Source organism: Hibiscus syriacus, unplaced genomic scaffold, assembly GCF_006381635.1.
Source record: "Hibiscus syriacus cultivar Baekdansim isolate YM2019G1 unplaced genomic scaffold, ASM638163v2 tig00010865_pilon, whole genome shotgun sequence".
Classification (NCBI taxonomy): Eukaryota; Viridiplantae; Streptophyta; class Magnoliopsida; order Malvales; family Malvaceae; genus Hibiscus; species Hibiscus syriacus.
Window position 1 is genome coordinate 149,382 of NW_024062233.1, and position 20,040 is coordinate 169,421.

Below are 20,040 nucleotides of genomic sequence, written 5' to 3' on the forward strand. Positions count from 1 at the left end.
ATTTTTGTCTGAGATTTTGATGTGTTCATAATAATGCCATATGTTTCTTAGTTTTTGGAAAGAATACACCAGTTATCATTATTCTTTGCAATAATACTCTAATGAAATGTCCTTACCGATAATATCAGAGCAATTTTATTCCAACTATTTTCTTGAGTGACTATGAGTAGCGATGCTTTCATGAGGAGATTCCCCACCCCCAACATATTTATTTGTTATTAACCTAAATTATATTTCTAAATAACTAAGATGGTCTATAAATAATTTCCCACATTCTGCAGTTATGGAGGGGACTAGGGATGTTACACCTTCTATGTTGAAGTCTTCTACTTGCCTAGAAGGTATATATCTCTATTAATTTCCTAAGGTGGTCTAATATGTTCTATCTGATGTCAAAAAATTTTGACTTGAGCTGATGAACTTTTCCACCCTCATATACAGCTTCTAAACTTTCTCCAAATAAGTGGGGTCTTTCTGGAAGCTCAAGTGTTTATGACACTCATATGATGGAACAATATAAATGAGCTACTTTTGGAGAACTAAGTCCCCGTGTTTTTGCGGTTGGTGATGCTGCCTATAGGTGATTAGATGTCAATATCTTTAATGCATTGTTAAACAGTCTTTTGTTTCTTTTATTTTTGTTTGAAGTCTTACTATGTCCAGTTGCATAAAAAATTAGGGCAATGATTACTAAGGGAAAAAACAATTATATTCTGGTTAGTGGAGAAAGTGGTGCCGGTAAAACCGAGACCACAAAAATGCTCATGAGATATCTTGCATTCTTGGGTGGGCGATCTGGAGTAGAAGGACGCACAGTTGAACAACAAGTTCTGGAGGTAAGCTATACGTTTTCTTTCTCGAGAAAAGAATTGATCAGGATTTTTGTCTGCTTATTTAGTGAGGTTGGTGCATCTTGGTTTATCTTTGTAGGAAATCGGTGTGATCTTAAGAAATCAAGTTTAGTAACCCCTAAAGTAAAAAGTTTTGTTGATCTCTATTAATTTTATACCCCGATCTGATCCATGTACTTTTCAAATTAAAGTTTCCGAGAGCATCCTCATGGATTATTTACTGAATGCTTGCTTTTTTTGTCAACAATAATATTTATGCTATTAAAAAGATGGAGTATTAGTGTATTGTTCTTCCATTTATTTGTTAATTTCATGAATATATAACCTATGTGAATTTTAGAATTATGAATTTGTGCAAATACCCAACTTTATTACTAGATTTATTTTCTGAAGTGATCTTTATGCACCTGTACTTGGTCTTGTTTCTTCCTTGCTGTTTGCTAGTGTGATGGCACCAACTGTGTTTTTAGTGTTATTATGCTTACTGTTCGGGATCTGGTTGTTTTAGACTTTGGCTTTGATGGTTTACCTGGTTGACTGTTCTCTATTGTATTATCTTTTCCATCTTGTTTACGGGTATATAAAATTGTAATTTCATTTGCAGTAATGTTATCTGACAGTACTATTAATTATGAAAGGTAGTGGCTGTAAGTCCTCAATTATCTTCCTAAACTAAATGGTTTCCTTCTGGTTTGTGTGTAAGAATTAAATTTTACATGCAACTGAAAAGGATCCCAAAAAGCCCTGGCTGGGAACGGTTTGAGCTCGACAAAGATGCCTCACTTGATGATGAGGAAGTTGAAGGTTAAACATCTATCCATATCATCTCATAACTGTATCTGAAAAGCAATTAGAATCTATCAGTGTCACGTGATACTTTAGCCGTTGGAAACATAGTTCCTCTCAATTTGTTTTATGTGTTTCCCCATTTAGCTATTTAATATAAAATTTAACAGGTATTAGATGTTAAACCTCATAAGTAATGAAGAGTATTAGTATTAGGAATTTGATCTTAGAAAATCATAATTCATATATACTTGCTGTCGAGAGTTAATTCATAAGTAATGATGAGTATTCTTGTAACTCCCTTGCTTTTATTTAAAGCTTTAAGGGGAAGTTAAGAAATTTGTAAATCAAACTATTGATCTTTTACCTACATTGAATTGAATGCTTATTTTAGGACCAAACTAAAGTATCCTCGTTTCTCAAGTAATGTCTTGATTTTGTATGATAATATGAAAACTGACAATGTTCAATTATTTAAGGGAATCTATTGGTTTATAATAATCAATGATTATCATTGAATATGTACTTCACTTATAAATTTATATATTCGAGTTCACTTTGCAACCTTTAGCTTGAAATATTTGTAATCCTAGAATGAACAAAGGTGTACTAGAACTTACTTCATGTGCCTCATTGTTGGCAGTTGCTGAAGATGATGCATCATTATTGAAGCATATTAGCCGAAGTTTTCGGTTTTTTCCCATAGAGGTGATACATCATTCATTTTCATCAGTCCTTGTTTCAAATTCCAATTGATATTCATGCATACCTGTTATGTTGTTGTATGTATGTTATTTGTGTTTTATGGGAGATAATTAGTTTGGTTGCTCTAGTATAATTGGTGTTGTGTTTATATGTAGGCAAGGATGGAGGAGCAACTGAAAGCAACTCACAATGAGGCCATTTTTGGCACAACAGCTTCTCTTTCTGTTAAAGTAGATAGTGAACCGGAGCTAGTGGATTTAATTGAAAGAGCAATGAAGACTAAATTCTAGTGAACAATATTTTTTTAATTGAAAGTGAAAGAACATAGACTAAATCTTAGAGAATAATGTCAAACTACATTACATTTAATTTTAATGTTTATAAATTTTAAGTTATTTTGTTCTTAAATATTTTTCTGCATAACTTGTGCTTTAATTAAAATTTATGGTTGTTGTTAATTAGATAAAGCTACATGATATTAAATTTAGGTGATGTAGAGCATAAATGAAATATGTAAAATCAATTAATCTTAGCCAAAGAAAGGTAATTAGCGGCGTTTGTATAAAAAACGCCGCTATATATATATGACATTTTGCGGTGTTTTTTTCCAAAAACGCCATTATAGATCTAGACCTTTTGCGACGTTTGTTCCAAAAACGTCGCTATAGATCTTGACCTTTTGCAACGTTTGTTCCATAAACGTCCTATAGATCTCAACTTTTTACGGCGTTTGTTCTAAAAACGCCGCTATAGATATCGACCTTTTGCGGTGTTTATTTCAAAAATGCCGCTATAGATCTTGACCTCTGGCAGCGTTTTTGGTTCTCAAACATCGCTATCTTTAGCGACGCTAGTTTTAACGACGCTTCTTGCGGCGTTTTTCTAATCGCCACAAGAACTTTTAGCGGCGCTTAATAACGCCACCATAGGACTAAAAAACGCCGCTAAAAACTCTGTTTTACTGTAGTGAAATGATGAAGAAATTTTTAATTTTGTGTACTTGAGGTGTCGAGTGTTACACAATATGCTAGAAGAAAGTTTTTCCTAGCTTTGATTAAAAACAACTAAATCTTAATTTAGGTATTGTCTAAATCTAAGGCAAATACGAAGATCTAACTAGTATTTTTGTCTAAATTAGTTTCTAATCCGTAAAATAATAGGGGAGGTTACTCATGTTTCCACTCACCACATAATGGATAATGTTACTTATATGGTTTATCGAGTTTATCCGTCATAGGAGCGGTCATTGAGCCCTTTTTTTGTTTTTTTTTCCAAGATAAAGATCCCTTCCACTTAAATATTTCTTTAGAGTTATTGAGGATGTGACACCTACAATGGTAAGTTAAACAGTTTTTACTTAAATTTACCTAAACAATTTACCTATTTTTCAAAGCTACCTCAGGTGTGATGACGTTATAGTTGGGACAATATGTGGTAGTAGTATATAGTGCTTCTTCATGGTATTTTCTTTAGTGCATGATGGCGATGATGCTTGATAGAGGTGTTGACCAGCTTCTCCGTCCATATGTTTAGGCCACTACTTTCGATTGTAATTGTATTGGCTCAAATATGTTTTGTGAAGGTAAAACTCTAATCAGTGTCACGTGTCTGATCTCATATTTTTAAAAAGAGTAGTACGAGTAAGTAAAGTACATCACATCATCTCCTTTATCTAATGAAGGATATTTGACTAACACATAAGCTTTGTTGCTCCTTTTTAGAGGCACTAACCATAAATAACGAAGTACATCAAGAAAGATTTTAGGAGGAACATAAAAGTTTATATTGGTTATTTTTATTTTTCGATGTGTATAATTGTTTTCTTTATAGGATATTTCATATTCATTTGATTATTTGTTGATGGAACAAATGAATTACAATAGCTATATGCGGTTCATCCCTTTTAGTTTGGACAGAGAGACACATCCGGTGAGATTCTTTTTAAGATCCTACATGTGGAGAGGTTCTTTTCTTTGGAGGCTTTGAGGTAAGGTTGTAGAAATGAAACACAAATTCTATTTTGATAAATGTACAACAATTTTTGAAAATATTATTTTGAACATGTTAACTGAATTTGGTTCGATACATTAAATGAAAATAATTATTTTCACTAATAAATTTTGAACATCTTCAATAATAATATATAATTTTATAATTTGATTTTTCAATCATAATTATTTTCACAATATAATCAATTGATTCCGAAACTAACTTTTATGATCCATAATTGCATATGTGATAAACCTATTACTCGGAACACGACTAGAGAATGTACGAAATGAGTGTGGACAGTCAATGATTTTTGAAAGAGTTTGAGAAAGTGTTGGTTCAAGAAAAGTTGAAGGCCAAACAATCCCAAAATGAAAAGAGGATGGGGACTTATGCTTTGATTTAGTCGGCCAATTCTCGACTTCTTTCACGTGCCAATTGTAACACCCTAGACCAGTACGACACACAGTCGATCGATTTAATGTGCTATATGGAACCACCGAAGTGGATGACCAACTTTTTCTTACTTATTTTAAATACAAAACAACTGTAAAATAAACTGAAGAATAAATAAAATCTTTACACTGAGGAGCTCCAAATTAAAATAATAACTATTTACAAAAATATTACATACCAATATAACTAAATCTACGACTCAACTAGACAATAATGTTTACAAATATACATGCCATTTAAAAAAATGTGGAGATGTACTCTGAATCTGCACTAGTATGAACTGGGTTTTTGCCTATCTACTACTCTTCACCTGCTGAATCTGCTAACCTGCCCACGAAAACAATCTGAAGGCTGAGCTAAATAGCTCAGGGATACACTAATAGTTAAAACATACCAACTGCATATCACTGAAAGGCTAGCTATCAAGTCTACTGATCTGATATGCTTAGTGAATATCCTTGCGATACTCACTCTCTACGCCACTGTAGATATCATGGTGCGGCTGAGGAATTACTATATCTCGGAGCTCACGCACCCCTCTAGTCTACTGAGATATGCCCCCGAATTCTTCATCGAACACTATTCCCCTTACTAACCCACCCCTTACGAGTGTCAGACCTCGCCTTTAGTTAGTCAGTTTTAAGGGCCTTGCGCGCTACCTAAGGATATATCCAGACTGCATCTATACTTTCGATTCCACTAGTTTTTCTTAAGAAACTTGGGTGTCCTAGTCATTTCTCGAGCATCAAACAAGGCTAGTCTTATTTATCCCTAATTATTTGATTTTTATGTTTGAATTAAATATTAATAATGTTCAACATGTAGTCTTATTTGATGATGTAAAGAAGTGTTGGGTACCTCTTGTCTAAATCCCTCAAAAACTAATATTTCTGCCCAAAACAGACTGAAAGTATCGATACTAGCCAAGACTATCGATACTCCTGCAAAAGTACCGATACTTTATATAACTACCGATACTTTTAAACATTATGTTATGCGTAGTTTTGATACTTTCTGGGAGTTTCGATACTCCTACCCATAAAACTCACTTTTTACCCCAAAACGAAGAACAAGTATCGATACTATCCCTATAGTATCGATACTTTACCTGCAGAAACCATAAAACAAGCACGAAAACATATATATTTTCAAACCCAAAGACCCTAGTGAGGTACCCAATTGTTATTAAAGTCTTATTTGATATTAAGGAATCATAAATAAGGCTTTAATACATAATAAAAATATAAAACATAAAATCTACCATAAAAATCTACTAAACGTGCTTAAACTAAACTTTCAAGCTAAACTTCTTTCAAATAATTCTACAATTGGTATGGAAAAACTAATATTGTGTTACATGGATTATTTGGATACTAGAACACTTCTTGAATCAACTAGAGATCCACTATTCCTTTTCCCTTGGCTTGAACTAAAAAACCATTTCTAAAAACTTAACAAAAACTAGAAATTAATGGCTCTAATTGATGCTAAAGGAATGAAGAATAAGAAAATTACCTTGGTTTCTTCAATCTAGCTTGAAATCTCACATTGGTTTGCTAATGAGAATGAAACAAGAGAAGAAAATAAAAGAGTAAATGAAAGAAGAGATTTTTGTGTGGAATTTATGGAGAATGAGAAGGTTTATAACCCTAAAATAGGCTAGAGTAAATTGTTATCTAAATCTCTCTCATTTCTTATTTAATTTAAAACTATCACTAAACTTAACTCTTGGGCATACCTTAGGCCCAATACCCTTTATAATTGATCTAAAATGGCTTTATTTAATCTAAATGGGCTCTAATATATTGTTTCGGGTTGACCAAAACTACTGACCTTGGTTCCGGGGCATTACACCAATTGTCCTAGCTCCCATACAAGTCACAGTTGCATCCTTTTCATTTCGTTCTTTAAGTCTCAGATTCAATCATATTTATTTTTTTCGGTTGTCCTCCTGATTCCAAGACTTGGTTTTGACTAATTTGGATCGATCTGTGTTGCACATCTGATTTTGATGGGTGACTTTTCCAGCAGAGATTTTCTGCCTACACAAGGACTCGAACTTGAGACATTGCTTAAGCGATATCAAGATGCTTACCACTTGAACCAAACCCTTATTTTTTAGTAGCATGTAATGATTAGAATATATTATTGTTTAGAAGACCTCAATGGTAAATGAATTGTTGTTATTTCTTGAGCTCTTATATTCGAACAGTAGAAATGACAAGAATGTGAGCGTTTAATATCAAATGGTTGAGAGCTATTCAATGAATATCATACGTGATTTTGAAATATTTAATCACGAAGGAAGTGAAAAAATATTTCTACAAGTCACGAGTTTTAATATTAAAAAATAAAATATTATTAAAACTAAAATAATTATAATATTTATTATTATTATTTTATTTTATTTTTCAATTAAATTAATACATGATTAATATAAAAGACTCGCTTAATTAAGGAATTAAAAGTTAATAAAAAATACTATAAAATAGGAAAAATATTGTTATAATGATATTTATTAGCATTTTAAAAATGGTTTTGTTTTTCATATTGAATATTATGATTAAATAATACTTTAGGCCCTTATATTAAAAAAAAGAAAAATACTTTATCACCTAAATTGTATATGATTCTCACTTTGTACTCAAAATGTTTAAATTTGACCCATAAAACTTTGTAAGATGCGTAAACATGGTCGATTGATTTAATGATTTCAGCTGAAATTTCCCTCCACTCCCCAATAAAAGCGCGCGTTATTAGTACAGACAATATTTCGCTTACCTTAGTGTTTTCCCCCACGCGCTCCTTATTTGAGCTTACGCACTCTCTCCAGCACATTTCCATATTAACACAAATTGCATTTCAGTTCTCTTTCTTTCCCCCTCTCGGATTTTTACTTATTTTCTGAGTTCGATTTTTCTTTTCCTTTTTGTCATCAAACCCTAACCCTAACTCACGAAAACTCAATCGACAAATTTTTATAATAACGATTCGGCACTGAAGCTTTCCTTGTATGGATTCTCAATTCGATACGGCTTCGCAACCCGACCCTGCCACCGACGCTTACACCTTCCTCGAATTCAACACCCAAGACGGGCCCGATTTCGAGTACACGGACTTCCGCGATCCGATTCGTTCTTGGCCGTCATCCTCCGACGCCGCTGCTGTCGATCGCTCCTCCTCCGATCACCATTCAGATACTGCTGCATGCTCTTCTCCCTCTATCGCTTCGAAAGGCGCTGTGCGTAGCACAACGAGCAATAACAACAACAATAACAATAGTGGGGCTGTGGTAGATGCGTTGGCGACGGGAATTAATGGATTGAATTTCGAGGAGACTGTTGGGGATGAGGATGGCGGTTATGATTATGGAAAAGGAGATTTCTCTGAGCACGCTTGTCGATATTGCGGGGTTTCCAATCCGGCTTGTGTGGTTCGCTGTAATGTTCCTTCTTGTAGGAAGTGGTTTTGTAATTCAAGGGGGAATACGTCAGGATCACATATTGTTAACCATCTTGTGAGTCCTTTATCCCTTTTTATTCTTTGTCGTATATATTTTTTTAAAATAGTGTGTTCATTAAGTTTTGATGGAGATCACTTGATTTAGATTTGTAGGTTGAGCATTTCGGCTTAAATATGGAAGCATGTGTTAGGAAGAGAGTGGCTAAGTGGGTAGGGTGCTTTTATAGGATTTTGTTAAGCTTATCATATATGTGTTTTTATATTGATGAAGGAGGTGATTCTTATCAATGTTAAAGGTACTTGCTAGATGGTTCAGTTTTCCTAGCAAGTTAATAGATGCAGTTTTGAAAGTTTTAACTAGGTAATTCTGATAGAAATTTCGACACTAACAAAACCCAAGATACTTGGTCGGAAGATATGTTTCAGTTACAAGGAATTATGGCATTATATAGTGCATTACTGTCCTCTGGTAGCTATTCTGGGATAAGAAGAAAGAGTTTCATTTGATTTATTTGGAGATAAATATTTTCCATCTTTCACTTTGAGGTTGTTGAGAAGCTGTTACACACTACAGATTCTAACACTTGAGAGAGATTTTTTCTTCTCTTGAATAAATGGTAAACTTAAGGCAAAAAAGGTTAGACATTCTCTAAAAATATTCAGACATGTCTTTATGTTTGATTATGGGTCGCTCTTATGTGATTCTTGACGATCTGATTTGATAGTTGATAAAAAAGGATAATATAAGGTAATCGCAAGCCAAGCCATCGTTCTATACCACAATACAGACTTTTTTTCTTGTTGGAATTGCAACATGTTTAGAATTCTGCTTTGCTTTAGGAATAATATTTTCTATACATTAACACATGCTGAGGACCATTGTTGATTATTGCCTCTGTTAAGCACACCCGTGCTGTAATCATTTCTTTCTCCATATTGGAAGTTTGTTCATTTGTTGATCTAATTTTTTTTCTGTATGCCATATTTATTCTCTTTCCTGGTCCGATATACTTGTCATTCATGAAAACTTGACTATTGTTGCTGCTTGCTTGATGGACTAAGTTTTCAAAATGTACCTTGTTACTCACGCCTGCCTCGGCAAGCACTTTCATGTAGCCATGGCGTTATTGTATTTGAAAAAGTTCCCTTGAGTTGTCTACCTGCCATAGCTTGTTGCAAATGTATTTGCATCCAAGTTGCTTTAGTAAATATATATGATATTAACTGATAGATTGAGTATTAACAAGAGCTATAGATTATTCAGTCAGGGATACTCACTAGGTGCTGTTGATTATTGAGTTTGATTTTTGTTCCTCTATAGGTACGAGCTAAACACAGGGAAGTTTGCCTTCATAAGGATAGTCCTTTGGGAGAAACGATTCTTGAATGCTACAACTGTGGATGCAGAAATGTTTTCCTTCTTGGTTTTATATCTGCCAAGACAGAGAGTGTTGTTGTTCTTCTTTGTAGAGAACCTTGTTTAAATCTTAATGCTTTGAAAGACATGAACTGGGATTTGAGTCAGTGGTGTCCCCTTATTGATGATAGGTGCTTTTTACAGTGGCTGGTTAAGGTTAGTATTTCTCCAATCACATGAAATGACCTATTTATTTGAAGTACTTTCTAATACATTTCAGTTATACAGATTCCGTCTGAGAAAGAACAGTTAAGGGCACGGCAAATAAGTGCACAGCAAATAAACAAGGTAGAAGAACTTTGGAAGACAAATCCTGATGCCTCCCTTGAAGATCTTGAGAAGCCTGGTGTAGATGATGAACCTCAGCCTGTGTCCTTGAAGTATGAAGATGCTTATCAGGTTCCTGTTTGCAGTAATTGTACTATTTTTCTATTCTTTACTATTGTGAAAAGACCAGAAATTTTCTATTATAATATGGTTTACTAATTAAGTTGGTTCCTTTGCAGTATCAAAATGTTTTTGCTCCACTTATCAAGCTTGAAGCTGATTACGATAAAGTATGTATATGGTGTTCAAACTTCTTATCCCTGTCTAAGTGCCTTTATTTTTATTATCCATGTAATATCCTTTTATTTCTTTAGTAAAATCTTCATGTGTAAATGAAAATTTTGTTTCTGCAGATGATGAAAGAATCTCAAAGCAAGGATAATGTCACAGTTCGATGGGATATTGGGTTAAACAAGAAACGTATTGCATATTTTGTCTTTCCAAAGGTGCTTTATCATATTTTCTCTAAATTTCTTCCATAACCTAATGGTGTCTACCCATCCTTAAATGACAAGGTCCCTTTTAGTTTTTAAAGTTGATAAATATTAAACCTGAATTTCTGCTTCTGTAGGAAGACAATGAGCTGCGTCTAGTTCCTGGTGATGAGTTGCGTCTGCGTTATTCAGGAGATGCTGCACATCCAGCATGGCATGCTGTTGGGCATGTGGTACGTGTTACTGTTAACTTGCCCATTTGATTTCATGTTGATTTATGCCTATGCACGTGACATAGACTCTATATATTGTTTGAATAAAACCTGATTTTTAGGTATTCCTCACCAAGGTTTATGCATCTGGCTTACTCTGAGAAATGCACATTGAAATGATCTTTTTGTTGTTTCAGATCAAGCTAACGGCACAAGAGGAGGTTGCACTTGAGCTTCGTGCTAGTCAGGTAGTTTTGATATTTATCCTTTTGTTGGTTGCTTTTGTCTTTTGGGAGGTATTTAAACATTGGTGTTTAAGTTGGTGCAGGGAGTTCCTGTTGATGTGAACCATGGGTTCAGTGTTGATTTTGTCTGGAAGAGTACAAGCTTTGACCGGATGCAGGGGGCAATGAAAACATTTGCGGTAGATGAAACAAGTGTTAGTGGGTAGGCTTGCTGACTTTGTTTTCTTTGTATTTGCTTGTAATTTCGATTGTTATGGCAACTACTGTCATATATATATATATATTCCATTTTCCAGTTAGAATTTTCTTTTGCTTCCTGAGCCATGGTAGCATTTCTAATAAATCAATAGAAGTAAGAGATTTATTTGTAGAAATAAAAAATGGTTCTGTTTAACTTTTTGAGGGTTTAGTATGCTTTTCTGGGTATAGTTTCGTATACATATTTTAAGCTTGGTTAGATATAGGTTAGGCATGGGTTGAGATACCTTTTTTGTATCGCATCAAGTTTTAACATGAAATACTAGTTCTGTTCACTTAGATGCCAGCAAGACTTCATTGATCAATTTTTTCGTTTTCTCTTGTTATTCAATGAAAAGTTGTCGAGTTTAGTTTTAGCTGTCTCTGTTGTTATTCATACCAAAGGTCATGTCTCTGCTGAACTTTTATTGTTAGTGATGCTATGTCATTTAATGGGTTTATTTCCTGCAGATATATCTACCATCACCTACTTGGTCATGAGGTTGAGGTTCAGATGGTTCGCAATACACTGCCTCGACGTTTTGGTGCCCCTGGGCTGCCCGAATTGAATGCATCCCAAGTACGGCACTTTCGTTATATGCTTGCCTTCACTTGTTATATATTTTTTGTTACATAATATTTTTTTGTTCATCATGTTGTGTTGACCTTCCTATGTTGGACAGGTTTTTGCGGTAAAGAGTGTTCTTCAGAAACCTATAAGCTTGATTCAAGGTCCCCCTGGCACAGGAAAAACTGTTACTTCTGCTGCCATTGTATATCACATGGCTAAACAGGGTCAGGGGCAGGTACGGACTTAATGCGATTCTTTTGTTATCTTTTATTTTGTCTATATTTCTGATATCTCATTCTCTTACCAGGTTCTGGTTTGTGCTCCAAGTAATGTGGCTGTTGATCAGTTAGCTGAAAAGATAAGTGCCACTGGGTTAAAGGTAGAAAAGTTGAACTCTGCTTGTGATTAAGCTAATTGCATGGGAAATGTTGTGCCTTATTTATGAATTTCTTAATCATCTTCCCTTTGCTTTGTTTTTCCAGTTTTTGTACAAGTTATTTTTTAGGTGTAGATGTGTCTTATTATCAAGACAACGAAAATATTTGGAAAAAGAGTACTACTAAAGAAGCCAAGTTATAGGAAGCTTATTTCCCATCATCTTTTCTATGTTATAATTTTTAATACAGAACTATGATGGGTGTACTGTTTTGTTTTATTCTTTCCCCCCCATTAAATGACATCTCTCATTTGCATTGCATTCCTAGTTGTAGCTTTTCTAGTTTCTTAAGTTGACCAGCTAAATTACCCTTTCCTTTGACTAGTTTCTTTATCACCAAATTAATATGATATCTCACTAGTGGATGGCTGGTGTTATTTTATATTTTCAAATATTCTAAGCTGGGGTTTATTCAGTAATTTGCAACAGTATGTACGAAGTTAGAACACACTGCTAGTCACTGTTAAGGTGCTTTAAAACCTAGTAATTTTAGAAATGTTGCACTTATGTTCTTATTTCTTTGAAGGCGCATCTTATGATGCATTAGTTTTGTTATATTTTTTGCAAAGATGATTAATTATCTTGAAGCTTTAATTTTTACTTATCTGTAAATTAGTAGTTCATAATTGCATCTTTTTGTCCAAAGGTTGTAAGGCTTTGTGCGAAATCAAGAGAAGCTGTGAGTTCTCCTGTTGAACATTTGACCCTGCATTATCAGGTTTTTTGTGTCTAATTCTGTTTCTTTACTGTTCTTCTGTTGTTCATAGCATTATTCATATTGGCAATTACTTCATGCAGGTTCAACATCTTGACACATCTGAGAAGAGCGAACTTCACAAATTGCAACAATTGAAAGATGAACAAGGTTGGGACAATTTTCCAGTTGTCAATTGTGAAAAGCAATTTATTAGATGGATTTTTTTCCTGTGAAAATGTTCCAGTTAGAGGTACTGGGACATGATCCTGCTTAGAATGCGATGAAAAGGAACTCTTCAATTAACTCATAGATTGACAATGGATGTTCATGACTTATTTGAAATTTAAAATCTTACTTATGCTGGATTTTGCATACTATTTACAGGTGAATTGTCAAGCATTGATGAGAAAAAGTACAAAGCACTGAAGCGAGCAACTGAGAGGGAAATATCCCAAAGTGCTGATGTTATTTGTTGCACTTGTGTCGGAGCTGGGGATCCTAGATTGTCTAATTTTAGGTTCCGCCAGGTTGAATAAATCAGATATGTAATTTTCAATGATCTCTAAAGAAATAAAAGCTCTTAGTACTTTTTTTTGGGCTTTATCTAGGTTCTTATCGATGAATCTACCCAAGCAACAGAACCTGAGTGTCTCATTCCTTTAGTTCTTGGAGCAAAGCAGGTAATGGAGGATGAAGCTTGTTGAGATATGATTTTTCTTGTTCCCTTGATAATTTATTGTTTGGTCTTCTAAAGTGTATTTTTATTTTAGGCTATTCTTGTTGGTGATCATTGCCAACTTGGACCTGTTATCATGTGCAAGAAAGCTGCTCGTGCTGGGCTAGCACAGTCTCTGTTTGAGCGTCTGATTTTTCTTGGTGTTAAACCAATTAGATTGCAGGTGACATTTCTATAAATTTTGTTGGTTTTTACCTATATTGGTATATAATTGCTGATAGAGAACACGTCTTTATCTAATTGTAAATGTTTATGTTCTATTTTAGGTTCAATACCGAATGCACCCATGTTTGTCAGAGTTTCCTTCTAACAGCTTCTATGAGGGCACATTACAAAATGGAGTGACAATTGATGAAAGGCGATCATCGGGCATTGATTTCCCTTGGCCTGTGCCTAATCGTCCCATGTTTTTCTATGTGCAGGTATTGTAACTGTTGTTAGGATTCTCTCTTATTCATATTCTTCTTTATCTATATATGTGGGTAGGGAGGGATGAGAACGGAAAGGGACATAATATGTGATTTAATTTGCCAACAGTGCAGTTTCTTTTATATTCCATGGTTTTGTTACGTAATCATGTATTTTTGTTTTAGATGGGGCAAGAGGAGATTAGCGCTAGTGGAACATCATATCTAAATCGAACTGAAGCAGCAAATGTTGAAAAGATTGTTACCACTTTCTTGAGGAGTGGTGTTGTTCCTAGTCAGGTGATTTTGTAGACCTTTTCTTTTTAAACAAATTTCTTATCACATTGGTATCAGTCAGCATTACAAGCTTTTAACAACTGTTTTAAAATATTATAGATTGGGGTCATAACACCTTATGAGGGACAAAGGGCATACATTGTGAATTATATGTCAAGAAATGGTGCTTTAAGACAGCAGCTTTACAAGGAAATTGAGGTATTTTGTGGCTTTGAGTTTAAAGAATGAATGCTCTTTTGATATCCTTCATACTGTAATTAACGTATCTTTATAAATTTGTGGGGTTTATATAAGGTTGCAAGTGTTGATTCATTCCAAGGACGGGAAAAAGATTACATTATCTTGTCTTGTGTGAGGAGTAACGAGCATCAGGTTAGTTAACTTATACATGATATAGATATAATATATACAGCTCTGGTTTATGAACGGATTTCAAATTGACTGAATTTTTGTCTTTTAGTCTCATGTTAATCTATCTTTCGATTTCGAGTACCCATAAGTTTGTTAAAAGGGTTTCTCGTGCTTTATAATTTTAGACCAGTCTCTTATTATGGTGTTTATTCTAAGTTTCATACTAATACCATAACCTTCTCTACATGTCTCTTTATGCTTCATTATGAGAAAAACTAACATATACTGTTTTATCCAATCTTGTAAGGGTATTGGATTTCTAAATGATCCTCGCAGGCTCAATGTTGCCCTAACACGTGCTCGGTATGGTATTGTAATTCTTGGAAACCCTAAAGTTCTTAGCAAACAAGCTCTGTGGAATGGTTTATTGACGCATTACAAGGTATCTTACTGTTAATTGTACCCTTAAGAATTTTAGTACTCTGATTTCCGACTCTTTTCTGCTAAAATTTGCAGGAACACGAGTGCTTGGTTGAAGGACCCCTTAATAACTTGAAGCAGAGTATGGTTCAATTCCAAAAGCCCAAAAAGGTTTGTGCATGGAATGAAGGGATAGTACCTATATCTGTTCAAATTTCTAGCTTTTGCTTTTGTTCATTGCATTTCTCAATGACTTTTGGTTATTAGAAGTTTGTCAAGGATATTGTGAATTCAAATGATATTTCTGTTACTCATAGATCTACAATGATCGGAGACTTTACCTTGGTGGTGGACCTGGTATTGTGCCTAGTGATAATTTTGGCTCAGCTGCCTTGTCTAGTCCAAATGCTGATCAAAGAAGCAACCGTGGTCGGGGTAAGTTTTTGACCATCTTGAGTTTGCAAGTTACATCTCCCTTCACTAGTTGTGAGATTTGTTTGGTTCAGTTGTTTCTTTTTTTTGGATTTTTAAATCGACCATGATAATTCGATTTGATTGCCTGTTTCTCCATATTAAGTTGGAGTTTTACTTTTTGGATTTTATTTTGAAAAAATGCCTTTTTTATGGTATTTTGATGTTAACTGATAATGTTCTGTCTTTAATGTATTTTAAAGTTATTTTCACTATTTGAAATTTCCCAAGTGAATAAAAATAATTAATAATTCTTATATGGTATTTTAAAGTTATTTTCACTAAAATACTTATTTTTATATTATAAAAATACAAATTAATTATAACTAAATAAAAAATAGAATTTGGTTTGGTTTGGATAACCACTATTTTTAAACTTGTGAACCATAAATCATCCAGACACTATGGTTTGGTTTTCTGTTCTCATTTTCTTTGCTCCGCCCTACCTTTCATTTCATCATTTTGGAGTTTGGACACTTGCGCATGGTGCATCTTATACTGATATGCAGGTGCCTTCTCATGTTGCCAATTGCAGGTGCTTGTTTGCCTCCCGGTCCACCCAACGGCACTCACAAGCTTGGGGTGCACCCTTCTGGGTTCCCAATGCCTCGGGTTCCACTTCCACCTTTTCCTGGTCCTCAGCCTTATGCTATTCCAGTTCGTGGAGCTGTACATGGACCAGTTGGAGCTGTTCCTCAGGCCCCTCAACCTGGAACACGAGGCTTTGGGGCTGGGCGTGGTAATGGTGGTGCTCGTATCGGTACTCATCTCCAACACCAGCAAGGCACGCAACAAAATGTTGGAACTATTGGATCTTCATTTAACTTCCCAATGGAGAATCCAAACAGCCAGCCATCTGTGGGTGGTCCATTATCTCAACCTGGATTTGTTAGCAATGTTTGTACTTGATCATTTCCATCTTTTGTTTTTTAATTTTGCGCCTTTAATCCTTTGTTTGATGTCATTGCTTTCTAATTGTGTTTATCATCTATAATAGGTCCAAGGGCTGAGTCAGTCTTTCCCGGATGGATTTTCAATGGGGGGAATGTCCCAGGTATTAAATCTATGCAGGAATCAGCATTTTTTTCTTCTTCAAGAATTGCAATTTATGTTGTTGATAATGTCTTGTAATCACACAGGACTTGTTGGGTGATGACTTCAAAAGCCAAGGCTCACATGTCCCTTATAACATTGCTGATTTTTCAACACTGGTATAGACTCTTAACTAGTGTTTTTTTTTATTATTAAAACTGTATTCTCAATCTGTAAGATATAAATCAAGTCGAGGTTTGTTCAGAATTAGCTTGTAGTTTTGTTGGAGATTGCATCAGTGAGTCATTTTTAACTTGCTGAGCTTCAATGTTATGATTGAAATTAGGGAAAAGTAAAGTTAAAAAAGCTGTATAATGGCAATGTAACTGGATGTCTCCTGAGGGCCTTGAGGCATTAGAGGGAGTGTTGAATATATTTTGAATAATCTGTTTTCCATAGGCTTTTATCTTTTGTAATTTCATGCAACTAGAACAAGAAAGTTCTGTTTTGCGTTCCTCTCTTCTGGATTGATAACACAGGTTGGTTGATTTTGTGTTTGCTTGCAGGCTTCTCAGAGTGGGTATGCTGTTGATTATGTTACGCAAGAAGCACAGGGTGCATTCTCAGGGAACTTCCTAAACCAGAATTCTCAAGCTGGATATTCTCGTTTTGGTTCTGGAAATGATTTCATGTCTCAGGTACCTACAAAGTGCTATGATTAGTTTATGCTCTCTTCCACTGTCTTCCTGAAAAGATTCATTTTTTTTCACAGGACTACATGAATCATGGATCACAAGGCTTGTTTACTCAGGTCGGTTATAATGACGCTTCACATGATGATGCTTCAAGCCACTTTGGCATGTCTAATCCCAACCAGCTTCAGTCCCAGGTAGGTTCTTATATCATTGCTTATTGAAAGAGAATTAATTTTGACTAAATTGTCAGGTTGGCAATAATAACTTTTCACTAATTAGGAAGTTGCTTGTCACGTAACTGCCAATGGGGTAGTTTTAAGTATTCTCAGCTTATCTGGTTAGAGTGACGTCATTATGTTAACTTATTTTCCGTATTAAATGGGAGTATATGGCTAACCGTTTCCAGGGCATGATGAATTCTCTCTACTCCAAGCCCTTTTCCCACTACAACGCACAGCCATTGAACTTGCAGGCTCCTCAACAGCAGCTTCTGCAGGAGCGGGTTTCCCAAAACCAGAAACTTCACTATAATGGTTAAAGAATAATCATGCATATGGACTTTGATGGGTTAGTCTTTGGAATCAGCAACTTGGTTTACGCTGTCCTTGTTTGCCCTAACAAACCCATACTATGAAGTTGAAAAGCGTTGCCGGCTTGAGGTCACTTAAAATTTCTGTCCAGAACCCGTAACATCGATCATTCCTTATGACGGGAACAAATATACATCGGAGTAAGAGTCAGGTGGTTGTGGGACCATGTGCAGACAGTGGCAGTGCATCCGGGGATGAGAAAGAGGAGAATAACCCCAAATACATGGTAAAGGCTTTGTGGAAAGTGATGCATTTATTTGACATATGAGATAAAACCCATTATTGGTACACAGGTGAAAATTTGTAAAGCGCGCAGGGGAATATTGCCTGACCTTTCAGCACTTCTTGAAGTGTAATTATTTTCTAGTGTTTTATAAAAATATTGATCGCTTTGATGTGAGAAATTGGGTTGGGTTGAGTAATAATTGCTCAAAATATGGATAATAAAACGTTAATCACTCAAATTAAACATAACAAAATAATTGGAAGAAATGGCAGGGACTTTTGTTGGATTAGAATCGGCTGGACTCATGTGTGATGCTATTACAAAATTTATCACAAAATTAAATTATCAATTCTGTTATAGGTGTCGGAGAAATTAAGGTTTTATAGATTTAAAAGTGTTATCAAATACCGTTATAAACATTATGTTTGTATATGGTTATGATTTTGTATCAAGAAAGCATGATGCGTCTGTCGCACATTAATTTATCGTAAGTTTTGAATATTTGATTTGACATTGATATTATAATTTTAATTTCTCATAAGTTTTGAATAATTTATTATAATGATTTGATTTTACTCTAAATTCATTATATAATAACGATAAATATTATATTTAAAATTTTAATTTTTATTTCTTAAAAGATAGCGAAAGATATATTCTAGTAAATTATGGGTAGTTCTGTTGTACGGCAGCCTAATATAATGCTAAGGAAAGACGTTATCAAAATGTTAATATTTTTTTAAACATTTCCGGTAGAGTGCTACTTAAATTATTTTTTTTACCGAAAATGTTAATTTCGCTATCTAAAATGAATATTTTTTATCTTAACATTTCTTGTAGAAAAAATAACATTTTGAGTAGAGCTCGATATTAAAATTTTCAGTAAAACAAAATATTTTAAATAACACACTACCAAAAATATTAAAAAATATTAACATGTCCGATAATATCTTTCCTTAGCTTTATTTTAAGTTGCTTTTTCTTATACATCCAGTAAATCACGTAGTGGAAATATTAAAAAAATATTCAAATTCTATATAAATTTAAAAATAACAAGAGGGTGTAGTGGTTCGATAAAAATTCCAAAATAAAAAGTGGATGGGGGAGATGTAAGAGACGAGGACCTAATAACTATTGACACCCTATACGCACACGGTCAAGATTAGGGCTGTAAATAAAACGTGATAGATCGTAAATTACTCGAGATTGACTCAATCAAAGTTTGATAAATACTCAAATCGAATGGACTCGATCTCGAGTTTAATCTTGACTCAAGTTCTTAACGAGTCAAACGAGCTACTTGATATTCTACTAAAAAATCTCGTGAGATGTTCACAAATATAATATATTCAGATTTTATTTTTTTAAATAAATTATTAATAATATTAACATTTATGTATTGATTTTTTTTTTAAATACGGTAAGATTTTATGTATTTAAGGTTCAGGTTCGAGTTTGAGGCTTCAATCGAGTTAAGTTTAAGATTTTTTTTTTTATTTTGAGCCTTTTCGAGCTGCTCACGAACTTCGGTTCAAGATTTCGAGTTCGATTCGAACTTAAAAATTTTAAACTCGCGAATTTTTAAATCGAATCGAACTTCGTTTAAGAGGTTTCAAGTCGCCACCTAGTCCGGACCTTCAACTCTATCAACAAAAAAAAAAGGCACTCGTAGGGAATTAACGCTTCCTCGTTTCCTTTTTTAAGGACACGTGGGAAACGTTAAGACAAGACCACCAACATGGGTTACCCCAAGGGGGATAGGGAAACGTTAAGACAAGACCACCTTCTTAACAACTGGGAAATATCACCGCTCCTGGTCGATACAGTGGATCACCGCTCATAGTTTCCTCACTCAGTGAAATATCACAGCTCCTGGCTCCTGGTCGATACAGTATATAGTTACAGATGATAACAAGACATTTTTGTTTTCCAAGTATATTTAATATTTGCTTGAGCTCTTATTTCGCAGCAAGCAAGCACGGTGGTGTTC

At 34.5% G+C, this 20,040-nt stretch overlaps 1 protein-coding gene across 1 annotated transcript; it reads left to right on the forward strand.

Annotated features, from left to right (window-relative positions):
* The first annotated feature begins 7,681 nt into the window (after positions 1-7,681).
* On the forward strand, positions 7,682-18,156 carry LOC120204366 (regulator of nonsense transcripts 1 homolog). The gene is made up of 29 exons (XM_039204461.1): positions 7,682-8,304; positions 9,571-9,822; positions 9,895-10,065; positions 10,173-10,223; positions 10,347-10,439; positions 10,565-10,660; positions 10,837-10,887; positions 10,968-11,086; positions 11,593-11,701; positions 11,805-11,927; positions 12,000-12,071; positions 12,775-12,846; positions 12,927-12,993; positions 13,210-13,352; positions 13,434-13,505; positions 13,596-13,724; positions 13,828-13,983; positions 14,155-14,268; positions 14,365-14,463; positions 14,560-14,637; positions 14,924-15,058; positions 15,133-15,207; positions 15,354-15,471; positions 16,043-16,404; positions 16,505-16,561; positions 16,647-16,718; positions 17,106-17,237; positions 17,312-17,428; positions 17,641-18,156. Exons 1-29 carry the CDS (start codon positions 7,801-7,803, stop codon positions 17,770-17,772), a joined length of 3,771 nt encoding a protein of 1,256 aa, XP_039060392.1. The 5' UTR covers positions 7,682-7,800; the 3' UTR covers positions 17,773-18,156.
* The last annotated feature ends 1,884 nt before the right edge of the window (positions 18,157-20,040 follow it).